We start from the raw sequence: 13,511 nt of genomic DNA on the forward strand, positions 1-13,511 counted from the left end.
GTTGCACTTATACACAATGAAAACATGCTTTTTTACTGATTTTCAATTTGCTTTCAACTATATTAGTAAATTACACTCTCAATAATATTACATAAACATCATTGTAATACTCAAATAATCTGAAACTTGAAAATTTTCTTTAAGAACTGTTATGTTTTCACGACCAAACACGAATGAAATGAGTGTTTGGGAGCTTTTTGATAAATTTGTATGTGCACACAACTCCTGAAAAGTATCCATCATCAGCCATAACCAAACCCTTGTACCAAAATCCCATCAAAAGTTTTAACCATTTTTCAATGGAGTCATTTAAGTATAATAATGATACAAAACACATATAAACCTATTTAAATATGTTACCAAGTCTTTAAAAAGTGTCAACAATATCCTAAATTTCACCCATCTAATCAGATTACACATAACTAGACCCATCTGACGACCCGACGACAGGGATATTTAAAAAGTGACAGACGAGACGACCATTTATCAATGTAGGTGACGATGATTGTGTAAGTAGGATTACTAAAGGTACGGCTACACGTAACGATTTTTTCGTTGGTTCTGAGTTCTGGCCGAAATCACCAAAAACGCAGAATTAATCGGTCGAAATTCACAGAATTATTTGAGCTGTGCATGCCCACCGAGTTCGTCGACGAAACGCTTTTAACAGATTAAACAAATTATTAGCGAGCACGATTTTAGCAGCTTTAGCAATTAGTATAGTCCAAGACATGTATCGCACACACAATAAAAGTACGAAAGTAATTCAACATAGAACACACGATGTAACTGTTTAAGTTGCGCTATTGTTGGTTAGCGAGCACGAATCTAGCAAATTTTAAGATATATGTGGTCCAAGAACATAATGCGACACGCAAGAAAAAAATTAAGAAAATTCCCCATAGTAAATACGATGCAATTGACTTGATTGCGCTAAGGATGGCAACATTTTTTACCACAAAGCTTTTGCTGCTAAAAAGGAAATATATTTAAAAAATAAACAGTTTGTAGCTGTAGCGTCCAAACAATAAGTACATACAATAACGCAATCTAAGCAGTTGCATCGTGTGTACTATGTTGAATTGCACTTATACTTTTATTGTGTGTAATTATACGTCTCTTGGACTATACTAATTGCAAAAGCTGCTGGAGTCGTGCTCGCTAGCACGATTGTAGCAGCACAGAATAATTCTGTGTGTTTCAAACAGTTTTTGATTTTGGTTAGAACCAACGAAAAATTTGTTACGTGTAGCCGTACCTTTACTAACTTATTATTTGTCCATAAATCAACACGTTCAACTGAAACTTCACTAGTTTTGGTTTGAAGCATCTGGCCAGCATTTATAGACTGCCAAATAATTAAAGTAAACAGCAACGTAATGCCACGACATTGACAGCAAATCCGTTTCCAAGTCTGTGACTGACAGTGATTATTACAGACAATCTCGGTCATTTTCAGTACAAGAAATGTAGCCCTAAAAACCTAAGACGGCTGTCACTCTTTGGGGAGTAATCAGCAACGCTCCCAAACATCACTAATAAGTTTGTGAAGGTCGCTGGTTGAGCCATGTTTTTGGTTAGCAGAAGTTAAAACTGAGCAAGTTTCAGGTTTTTAACGCAACCCAGTGCCACCAGAATGTATATTTGTATTAAAATAACGAATGTGAAGAAAGAGGTTGTTTTGGTTACCAACTTGAAAAAAGTGACAGTGATTTTAAAAGTGACGACAGTGATTTTAAAAGTGACTATTCTGACGACAAATTTGTGTGGTTGGACCCCCTTTACTGAACTATACTCTTCCTTATTACTAGGGAAACTGAAACATTTTCGCACCTTCAATAAAATCCAATTTCAAGATCTTAAAGTTACTATTCATCGGCTCACACAAACCAACTCTAAATATGTCACCGTTGTAACAGGAAACAAACTTTTTCCAATATGAACAATACTTTTCCCTCTCTTGAGTTTGAAACATTAATGACTTACTTGTTAACAACTACGAAGCTAGGGAGCGCGTCACTTGAATAACTATCAATGACCAATTCCTATACAACGTAAAAGAGAGGAGACTAGACTGCGTGACCTTTAACAGAACACTGCATTTTTCTAACAAAACTATTTCTATTATTTTCTATATGAACTTTTTCTAAACACTATTTGTCTCCTTTTCCATATTTCTGCTAATATATATATTTCCTTTGTTATTAGTTTGTATACAAAATACTTTACATATACTTAGATATGGCCTACATATAAATCTATTTACAACATCATTCTATATCATAGACCATTATTTCATTTCTATTACTTTATAAAAAACTTTACATTCCCTATATACTTTCCATTCGCAACATTCCTAACATTTTTCTATACTTACACTTCTAAAATAGAACTTATTCACCTTTATATATCTACTAGCTGTGCCACCCGGCGTTGCCCGTGTAACAGAAGAATCTTTGGACAGAAAATTGATTTGTATTTAACATATAACAACATTTGCCATTCTAACTTTCAAACTGCATATCATGAGAGAAGTGTGCCGTGTAGTTGAAATAAATTAAAAGAGAAATAAAAACAACTGTAAAGGTTTTAAAACTTTGTCAAACAACTGTACGTTTCAAGCTAGTGGCCTGGCATATTGCCAATGGAAACTCCACTAAGCTAGTTAATAAGGTTAGGCTTCCAATGACAGTAAGAATTCCATGAATTTCCATGAAATTCCATGAATTTGAGTTTTTTTTGTTGTACAGCTCAGCTGTTCTAATAATAGCTATAGCCAGATTTCCAACAGACATACAGACACACGGACTTTGAGAAATATATATATAGATTTATATTACACTACCAAATACAACTGTAATATCAACAATTAACCAATTACTCATATGGGTCATGATCTCAGAAACCATGGTTGAGTTGGGGTGTACAAGATTTGGAGTTATCTACACTAGCAAAAGGAGAATTGAAAACAACTTTACTTCTAAAGCACTTTGTTAATTGTTAAAGTTAATTGCACTTTTTTTGAAGTCGTGCTCCTTCAAATTTATTTTATGTCATCTTGAACAACTTTCATTTACACTGTATTCTGTCAATTCCTGCTGACAACTACTTTTTAACAACCAACAGTACCCTTTCTTTTTTCCATTACGACTTTGGTTGTGGGATGTATGACAGGGAATTTCTAGTTTCATAAAAGTTTACACAAAGATTAGCCTGAAACTAAAAAAGGCTGAACTGGCAAGTTTGTAGGTGCTACCCTTCTCAATTTTTACAAATTTCTGATGCCTTTATCAGAATGGTAGTCAGCAAACGCTGATATAATAATTTGACCACCACTTGAGTTAACCGAGACTTTGTTCCGTTTACTTTTAGGCTTTTGGTCTCCTCCCTTTGTGACTGCAGAAAAAAATTAGCATTGCTCTACTCTTACTGTTTTATTCTAGTTAAACTGAAACTTCACACTAGGTACTGCGCTGTCTTATGGAGTCAGAAGGGTTCTAGCAATGAGTTTGTAGTCATATCCACCAGCATGTCTCAAGATATACTAGAGACATACTACGCGACATACTACTAGAGATACTATGAGATAGATGTCTCATTGATATACACGGCTTTACCTTCAGTAGTATTGCCAAGCTACCAAATACACACTCACTGGTAGTTTCGCTTCAGTGAATATAAATATGTACGCGAAGATGGTTTTCATAGTTTGTTTACCTTCTATCTCTGCAACTAATAATGCATCCAAAAATTCTATAGTTATATAGTTCAGCAGTAAAAACGTGTAAGATTTTTTATGCTATTGTGGAATCTGAAAAACCTTTTTTTCAACATAATAGTAAATTGAAGCAGCTAATAGTTAAAATTTGACAGTTTGTTAAATTGTCAAAATACAGACAGATTGCGAACGATATCTTTAAAAAAAATTCTGTTGACTTATACATGAGTATTGTTTGTGAACTTGTTGCGACCAAGTTAAAAAGTAAGCGGTATTCAAGAAAAGATTTTTGTCATTGAACTTACAAAATACATATTGAGAAATTATCAGCTCGCTATGACTCCGCCGTTGACAAAAATCACTCATTTTTGCAAGTATGTGAATCGGTAAGTATCAATATGTCAAGGTATACCTACCCAAGTAATATTTTTATCTGATACAGTAAAGTATAGCCAGTTTGATTTCTGAGTTAGTAGTCACGTGGTTCTCAAGGGTAGCTCGGAAGAGTTTGTGGGCATGCCCCACTGGACGAGCGTAATCAACCATGCGGCATTCTGGGCAAGAGCTCTATTTGGGTAACTCGTGACTTTTGTGCTCTTCGTGGTGTTACAGGTCAACCATCTTTCCCGTCTGTTTGGGTCTTGGTGACTCGTGAGTAAATTACCTTTTGGAGCAGTCTGGCACCACGGTGTTTTCTGGAAAAATGTGCATGTGGATTAGGAGTGACATTAAGGGGAGGTTTGGAGTGTCGCCGCTAGCAGTGTGGTACTGTGTAATCCTTTCTTAGAAGCTTACATTATTAGAAGCAGCCACCACTGAGTCATCAACTTTCTGAAACTTACTATTGCAGATTTTTACTTGTTTTGTTAGTCATAGAAACTTTAATACAACCATTTTGTGACCTTAAAACTTTTCTTGTTATTCAGTAATATTTTGGCCAGTGAAATCTGTTTAAACAGTTCAATTTTGTTGCATTTTGGTTAGCAGATAATACATTGCATTTAATCGATACATACCAATAATTAACCAATCAACATTAATGGTAGGAAAATACGTCTATGAACTATAATGGAACTTTCAAAAACAAAAAAAGACCAGATTATTTATTACTTTGTTTTCATATTTCTAGTTTCCAAACAAGTTTAATAATTGACTAGTTTAATTAATTTATTTTTTGTAAAAACAAAATGTATTGGTTTAATAATAGCATAAGTGAGCGATGATACTCTTTTTTAACCGATATTGATTTACTACTGGATTCGTGTTTATACAAAATAAATGATATTAAATGTCACCGAAGATAGGTTGAAAGATGTGTAATAATTGGTCTGATGTCATGCCGCACTGCTTAGTTTATATAAAACAAATACATTATAGGTCTTCTGTTAGTATATGTCAAGCATTACCGCTTTTCCTAACAACACATGGAGCATATTCTAAAGTGCATGTCATTAAAGTGGCGTACTATAGCGGAAAAGTTAATTTAGATAAGTCACTGATTCTGCCTCAACAGTAACAATGACAATCAATTTTTATGTTTTGGCCAAACGTAGAAAGGCTCTTAAAGATCTAATAAATAGAGTTCACCTTGCCTCATGAAGGTGCCAGTATTGCTTAAAGTACTTGTAAAGGACAGCCTTTTATATTGGATTAGTCAATGCGTGTGAGTGGTGCAGTGAAACTATTTGGCTGGGATGCGTTTTCGCCGTTGCGATGCGTCCGGTCACGGAGCGGTATCGGCCGATAATTTTAGTGCCGTTATCTCAGTTAGTCATGCAGAACGGCTTAGGATTACCTACGCTTTTCATCTAGTGCGGATCAGTTGGTCGCACCGGTCTCTGTAGTTTGGTTGAGTTAATATACCATTTATTGGACAACTATACCACTCTATTCTTAAGTACAAGGTATTTACCATTTAGTATTTATCCAATTTCTGATTTTGTCGTTTTTCTTTTTAACCAACTTGAATTATTTGTGTATTAATATTTCTTAAAATCTGTTTTCTTTATTAGTTAGAAACCACTACGGCGAGACAACTCATACATGATTATAAACTAACATAAACTTAGCCGTACCAGAACATTAAAGGGCAAAAGGTAATTACTAATCCTTTTTTTTATAAACGTATTTCTTATCGCATTCTTGCCGATTTTACGTATTTTACTCTTAACATTACGACCTTTATTTTAGCTTTCATGGTGCATGCCAAGAACTGGCACGCATAATAAAATAACCTATTCAACCTCAAAGAATTGTGTCTAGTCCTATTGCACCCGTAGACGCATACCCTTAGACATAACCTGATACAGCTACAGTGAAAGCTTACCTATCGAGACTATCAACCAGACCACCCTGTCCAGGAACTGGAGACGTTGTTGGAAACAAGATACGCAGACGTTGCACACCGTTACGGAACGATGGACAGCTAAGTAAAACACATCTACGAACGTTATCTATCTACACTTAAACCTGAACCTTATCTAGTTACTTTATACAGAATTTTGTTTAATTTTCCTTTAATCCTTTCTCATTCCATCCCTTAGTTCACTCTACAATCAGATTATTTGTAAACAGAGACTGGGTTGACTAATTCTGCTTTGAAAAGTTACTGCTTTACCGATTTATTCAGTTTCGGGGGATTCACAGTAGTTAAAGCCCTGATATCGTCGGCCCATACTGGTTCCTGCTGTAGGGCGTGTTGTGATTGCGTTGGGGTTCCGACAGCCTGTGTTGTTTTCCTGTGCCCTCAATCTGCGCTTGTCATTGTATTGTTAGCCAAGCTTGAGTAAACAATAAGGCAGCCCGATAAATCTAGTGAAACTTCCACATACATGTACTATAACTCCGCTGTATTACTCAACCAAGCATGAGTGTACAGGCCTACAGGCGTAGCTTACATCATATGAATGAAGATGCATTGAGACCCTTTATCAAAGCTGAGCTATCGGATGCAAACAATGCTGTACTCAACATAAGCACTAAAATACAACAAGCAGCTAACACTGGTGATAGTACTGGTATCTATGTGTCGCTAGAGCCTGAGGAACTGAAAAAGTTTCTGGAGCACATTAAACCATACAATTACACTATGCTGCTGATAGATGAAATTTTTAAGACACTTAAAGGTGTATCACATGCTGAGGAAAATGAGCTGAGTGAAGAAATCTCAGAGTTATGTCAAACCATGGCTGAGCTGCATGCTACTGTAGGTACGTTTCGCGACACTGTAATTCAATCTTTACAAAATAAATTCTCACAACTGAAATCGAAGGCTTTTAGTACATTCGCTGACTGTCAGAAAGACATAGCTAGCAGCCTTATCCGAACCACAAAGCTGGAGACCTGGATCAGCACCCTAGCAAAAGTGGATCAGGAAATAATCTAAGTATACGAAGATTTACGCAGAAGGTCAGATGGAAAGCTGTATGGCAGTACTCAACAGGACATGGACAAGATTAGCCAGGATGTCAAAAGTCTCACTCGGAAAGCAAATCAGCTACTCTTTGCAGCAGAAGAATGTAATGACGAAGGGGCAAACTTTGAAGAAGAGGACAGTGTGGCAGAACAAGAATCCAGTATACACACCACACCATCCGTTTACAATCAATGTGTTAAGTCAGCTGTTTCCAAAACACCAGCTTTGGTTGAGGCAATGAAAAGGGAAACCAGCAGTAAAGAAACAGACCTTCTAAGCTGCTCTAGTCAAGACACGCATGGGGGTATAGCAATAGCCAAGGAGTTCGCACAGGCGATTGCTACAAGTTTTGCGCAGAGCATGGAGCTGCAAAGAGTACCGTTACCCAGCCTGTGTGTGTTCAATGGAGATCCTCTGGAGTATGCTGACTGGGAGATGGCATTTTCAGCAGTAGTCGACAAAAGTGGAATATTTGAAGAGGAAAAGATGAGACATCTACAGAGAAGCGTAGCAGGTCCAGCTAGAAAAACGATACAGCGCTACTTCAGATTGAAGTCACCTAATGCTACCTAACAAGCCCGACAGGCTTTGAGAGAGAAGTTTGGTGATGACTTCAAGATATGCGATGCCTACAAGAAAGAATTAGACAGCTGGCCAAAGATTGGTGGTAAAGACCACAATGCACTCACCGACTGTTCAGAATTTCTGCAACAGTGTCTAATTACCATGGATGACGTTCCAGCTTTGTGCTCACTAAATGATTGAAGTGAGATACGAAAGGTAGTCGATAAGCTACCAGACTGGCTAGTCAATCAATGGAAGAGAAAAGTCATGTCATACAAATGCAAACACAAAATATATCCAAAGCTGAAAGACCTGACAGAATTTCTACAAGATGAAGTAGAAGTTAATGGGGCAGAGGTGACAACAGAAGGTTGTGGTGCTACTACAATGGTAAAACCAGCTATTAACAACAAACCCAAAAAGTCAGCTACACTAACTGTCAAATCAACAGAGAAGACACTTACTGAGAAGAAAACTTCAAGTCGGCCTTCCCATAAATTTTGCTACAACTGTGAAATGACCAATCATAGGAGTGTTGACTGTGGCCATTTACGCAGGAAGCCTCGCGCAGAGGTGATAAAACTGATCAAAGAGAAGCGGCTATGCTTTGGTTGTCTGCGGCTGGTCATTTGTACAAAATGTGTCAAAATAGAGCGGAGTATACCAAATGTTCCAGACACCACCCTGACTGCCTACATACCGAGGAGAAACCTGAAGAAAAGAAGAAAGAAAATATTGAAACTGTTCAAACCTGCGGCCTAGTACAGAGCACAACAGACGGATTTACATCAGCAATGATTGTACCTGTTTGGGTGTCACACAAGAATAAACCTCATCAGGAACTACTTACCTATGCCATGCTCGATACCCAGAGCAGCTTTACCTTCATGTTAGACAACCTGTTTGACAAGCTCAAATGCCCAGCAACTAAAAAAAACCTGACAATCACTACCCTCACTTCCAAGAAAGAAACAACAGAAAGTCTGAAGATCAGTAACCTTCAAGTAAGAGGATACAGGCAGTCTAAGAAACTGAACCTTCCACCGACATACACAAGACAGTTTATTCCATTTGACAAGGATCATGTTCCTAAAAGAAGCAAAACTACTTCCTGGCCTCATCTTCAACACATAGAGAATGAGCTAGAAGAACTCTTTGAGTGTGATGCTGGTCTGCTGATAGGATATGATTGCATGAGTGCCTTAGCCCTAATAGAGACCATCAGAGCAGAGGGTAATGTTCCTTACGCTGTCAAGACTAAATTGGGATGGAGCATCATGGCACAGTAGACCAGAGAGAAAGTGCAGATAGATTAGGAATCAGTCACAGAGTAATCATGAAAGAGTCAGAGGCTGGAAATCAGCTAGCTTTTAAATGCAAAACAACGATAAAGGAAAAGAATTTTTCAAATGAGATTACAAAAATAATGCAGACAGATTTCACAGACATTAAAGACCATAGCAAAGCAATCTCTATGGAAGATAGATCATTTCTGCAACAACTGAGCAAGAACATCTACCAAGATTCTGAGGACTTTGTCACCATGCCACTGCCATTTCGTGAGAGACCTACCGATCTACCAGACAACCAAAAGATGGCCGAGAAACGACTCAATCTACTAGGAAAAAAACTCCAAAGCGAACCTATGTTCAGACAGCAGTACACAGAGTTTATGACCAACTTACTGGATCAGGGTCATGCAGAAGAGGTCACCACACCTGGAAAGAAAGGAGAGTGTTGGTTTTTACAACACTTCGCAGTTTTTCACTCAAAGAAACCTGACAAGATCAGAGTAGTATTTGATGGCAGTGCGAAGTTCAGACAACAGTCTATCAACGACCACTTACTGCAAGGTCCCGATCTCCTGAACGGATTATTAGGAGTTCTTCTGAGATTCAGAGCAAAGAAAATTGCCATCATGTGTGACATCGAGAAAATGTTTTATCAGTTTCGGGTGGCGGAGCATGACAGAGACTACTTTAGATTCCTGTGGTGGGCTGACAAAATGGCGACAGTCAAGGTATACAGAATGGCTGTGCACCTTTTCGGCGCTACATCTTCACCTGGTTGCGCCACATTCGGATTGAGATATCTGGCACAGAAACACCAAAGCACACATCCGAAAGCTGCAGACTTCATTCAACAATCTCTATATATAGATGACGGATTGATATCAGTCAGTAGTGAGCAAGAAGCAAAGGAGCTTATAGAGTCAGCTAGAGATATCTGCAAGAAAGGCAATATCAGACTACACAAATTTGTAACAAACTCATCAGAGGTGCTGGAAACTGTTCCCCCTTCACAAAGATCACAGAACCTGCAGGAAGCCACTATAACCACGACTACTCCAACACAACCAGAGAGAGCATTAGGAGTACTCTGGTGTGTAGAAACAGACACCTTTCGTTTTACTATGCCGGTCTCTAAGGAGATGCAAACTAGACAAGAAATACTATCCCTGATAGCTTCAATATATGATCCGCTAGGGTTCCTAGCACCTTTCATAATTACGGGAAAACAAATACTAAAGGAGCTGTGTAGACGCAAAGCAGAATGGAAAAATAAACTATCATCTGACCTGACACCAATGTGGCACCAGTGGACAAGAGGACTACAAAATCTTTCAGAACTAGGTTTAGTAAGATCTAACATGATAGAGGAAGATGCTGCTAAGAGTGAAATACACTGCTTTTCGGATGCAAGCACCACTGGCTATGGTGCATGTGCCTACCTCAGACAAATAACCAAAGAAGGAGAAGTGAAGTGCAGTTACCTGCTTGAAAAAGCAAGAGTGGCACCCCTCAAGATGATCACGATTCCGCGCATGGAACTTCAAGCTGCTGTTGTTGCCACACAACTAGTGAGTGTACTTGAGAGGGAGCTGAAATACTTCCTGCTTGCCAACACTGCTGGTGTGATTCTATGATTGTACTGAACTACATTTCAAATGATGAGAAGAAATTCAAAGTCTACGTAGCAAATCATATCCAGCAAATTCGAGACGTGTCAACACCTACACAATGGCACCACATAGCATCTGGGAATAACCTTGCTGACCACGCATCCAGGGGATCTGAAGTGAAAGACATAATTCTACATTGGATTAATCCACCAAATTTCCTTCAGCAGTCAGACTTCAAAATACCCACAACGAAACTGGAAAAAACAACGGATAAGCTCCCTGAAGCACGTTGCCTCTCTACTTCTGTAAAAGAAATACCTGGACTTTTAGGGATGATGGAGCGGTACTCTAAATAGGAAACGCTAATCAACACCTTCGCGGTGTTCATCAGGGTTGCCATACATAAGAAAAAACAAAAACTAACACCCCTACAACTGAGAAAAAAAGCTATCAGGCTAATCATCAAAACAGCCCAAAGTCGACTAGAGAACAGACATCTCAAACACTTAGACCCGTACACAGATGACGATGGTATCGTACGCATAGGAGGGAGGCTAAAATACTCTACCACTCTCACCATCGATTTGAAGCACCCAGCAATTCTGCCAAAGACATGCCACATCACAAATTTGATCGTACAGTATTATCATCGACTAACTGGTCACTCTGGAAGAGGACTGACAACTGCTACAATACGGCAGAACGGATATTGGATTACAGGACTATCTACCGCAGTTTCTACGGTAATACACAATTGTATAATATGCAAAAAACTAAGAGGAAATACGGAGACTCAAAAAATTGCGGTCCTACCAGCCATACGATTGGAACCAGCCACACCATTCCACTACTCTGGAATGGATTGTTTTGGGCCGTTTCACGCCAAAGATGGACGCCGTGAAGTTAAACGCTACGGACTGATGTTCACATGCCTAACATCTCGAGCAGTCCACATAGAATTGCTAGACGATTTGACCACGGATGCGTTTCTGAACTCACTCAGAAGCCTAATAGCCATGCGAGGCAATGTGAAGTCACTCTATTCAGACCAAGGCACTAATTTCAGAGGTGCACAGACAGAACTGAAAAAAAACCTGGCTGAAATAAATGCAGAACTGCACAGAGAACTTGCAGAATAGTTTGAATGTAAATTTCTTTTTAACACCCCATCGTCGAGCTACATGGGAGGCGTTTGGGAAAGACAGATTAGAACAGCGAGACAGGCTCTGGAAGGACTAATCCAAGAAAGACACGCACAGCTCACTAGTTCTTCTCTCCGAACACTCTTCTACGAGGCTACCAACATTATAAACAGCAGACCGCTCACAGTGGAAGATCTAAACGACCCCAACAGCCAAACCACACCAAACCACACCAAATCTCACACCAAACCACCTGCTGCACTTCAAATCAGATGTTTGCCTACCACCACCAGGGGACTTCAAAGACGCAAACGCCTACTCCAGAAAACAGTGGCGAAGAATACAACATTTGGCCAACGTCTTCTGGAAGAAATGGAGACTGGGATATCTGCAAACCTTGCAGCATAGACAGAAGTGGACCGATGAGAAAGAGTCGCTAAAAGTCGGCGACATAGTTTTTGTGATGGATGCTAACCCACTACGAAACCAGTGGAAGCTGGTTAAAGTAACAGAGATGATCGAAAGCCATGATGGAAGAGCTAGAAGAGCAAAGTTAACACTAGGCAACACTCAATTAGACCGACAAGGTAGAGCCATCAAACAAGCTACGGAGATAGAAAGACCGCTGAACAAGCTGATCATTCTGACTCGAGTTTGAAATCGTTCCTTCCAGGAAAGAATTCCGGGGGGAGTGTAAAGGACAGCCTTTTATATTGGACTAACCCTTATATTTAACTTAGTTAATTTATGCCTTAACGAAGCTAACAATGCTGAGTCAATGCGTGTGAGTGGTGCAGGTTTACTATTTGGCTGGGGTGCGTTTTCGCCGTTGCGATGCGTCCGGTCACGGAGCGGTATCGGCCGATAATTTTAGTGCCGTTATCTCAGTTAGTCATGCAGAACGGCTTAGGATTACCTGCGCTTTTCATCTAGTGCAGATCAGTTGATCACACCGGTCTCTGTAGTTTGGTTGAGTTAATATACCATTTATTGGACAACTATACCACTCTATTCTTAAGTACAAGGTATTTACCATTTAATATTTATCCAATTTCTGATTTTGTCGTTTTTCTATTTAACCAACTTGAATTATTTGTGTATTAATATTTCTTAAAATCTGTTTTCTTTATTAGTTAGAAACCACTACGGCGAGACAACTCATACATGATTATAAACTAACATAAACTTAGCCGTACCAGAACATTAAAGGGCAAAAGGTAATTACTAATCCTTTTTTTATAAACGTATTTCTTATCGCAATCTTGCCGATTTTACGTATTTTACTCTTAACATTACGACTTTTATTTTAGCTTTCACGGTGCATACCAAGAACTGGCACGCGTAATAAAATAACCTATTCAACCTCAAAGAATTTTGTCTAGTCCTATTGCACCCGTAGACGCATACCCTTAGACATAACCTGGTGCAGCTACAGTACTGCATCATTGACATAATAAGACACAATAAAGGACAAATGTTTAAAAAAAAATCCTTGCACTTACTAATAAATTAGTACAACTCTCCTTATTTGTTTATACTTTGAGTCATACTAGCACTAACTGAAGGCGTGTCTTTTAATCAGTAATAAAAAATATTTGCATGGAAAATTTGGTTTTTATTTAACATACACAGAATTTACTATTCCAATTTCTAAATTAATATGTTGGTTTATTCTAAGGCTAACATATAAATCAAATATTTGAACGGCCGGGCCATAGCTAAAAGAGATTGTTGAAAAATATTTCTCAGTTCCTATGCTACACATTTGAT

General features: G+C 38.6%; 2 protein-coding genes across 2 annotated transcripts; both read left to right on the forward strand.

Annotated features, from left to right (window-relative positions):
* The first annotated feature begins 9,033 nt into the window (after window positions 1-9,033).
* Window positions 9,034-10,623, forward strand: LOC137400390 (uncharacterized). The gene has a single exon (XM_068086718.1). The coding sequence runs from the start codon at window positions 9,034-9,036 to the stop codon at window positions 10,621-10,623; it is 1,590 nt and encodes a 529-aa protein (XP_067942819.1).
* On the forward strand, window positions 10,620-11,738 carry LOC137400391 (uncharacterized). The gene is made up of 2 exons (XM_068086719.1): window positions 10,620-10,942; window positions 10,991-11,738. The coding sequence occupies exons 1-2, from the start codon at window positions 10,620-10,622 to the stop codon at window positions 11,736-11,738; spliced, it is 1,071 nt and encodes a 356-aa protein (XP_067942820.1).
* Window positions 11,739-13,511: the final 1,773 nt, after the last annotated feature.

This window comes from Watersipora subatra, chromosome 7 (assembly GCF_963576615.1).
Source record: "Watersipora subatra chromosome 7, tzWatSuba1.1, whole genome shotgun sequence".
NCBI classification, from domain to species: domain Eukaryota; kingdom Metazoa; phylum Bryozoa; class Gymnolaemata; order Cheilostomatida; family Watersiporidae; genus Watersipora; species Watersipora subatra.

Bases quoted from the DNA above. Each gene is read 5' to 3' on its own strand.
- LOC137400391 (XM_068086719.1), top strand. From the start codon at position 10,620: ATGATTGTACTGAACTACATTTCAAATGATGAGAAGAAATTCAAAGTC. The intron at 10,943-10,990 runs GTACTCTAAATA...GGTGTTCATCAG, and splicing joins CTTTTAGGGATGATGGAGCG to GGTTGCCATACATAAGAAAA.
- LOC137400390 (XM_068086718.1), top strand. From the start codon at position 9,034: ATGAAAGAGTCAGAGGCTGGAAATCAGCTAGCTTTTAAATGCAAAACA.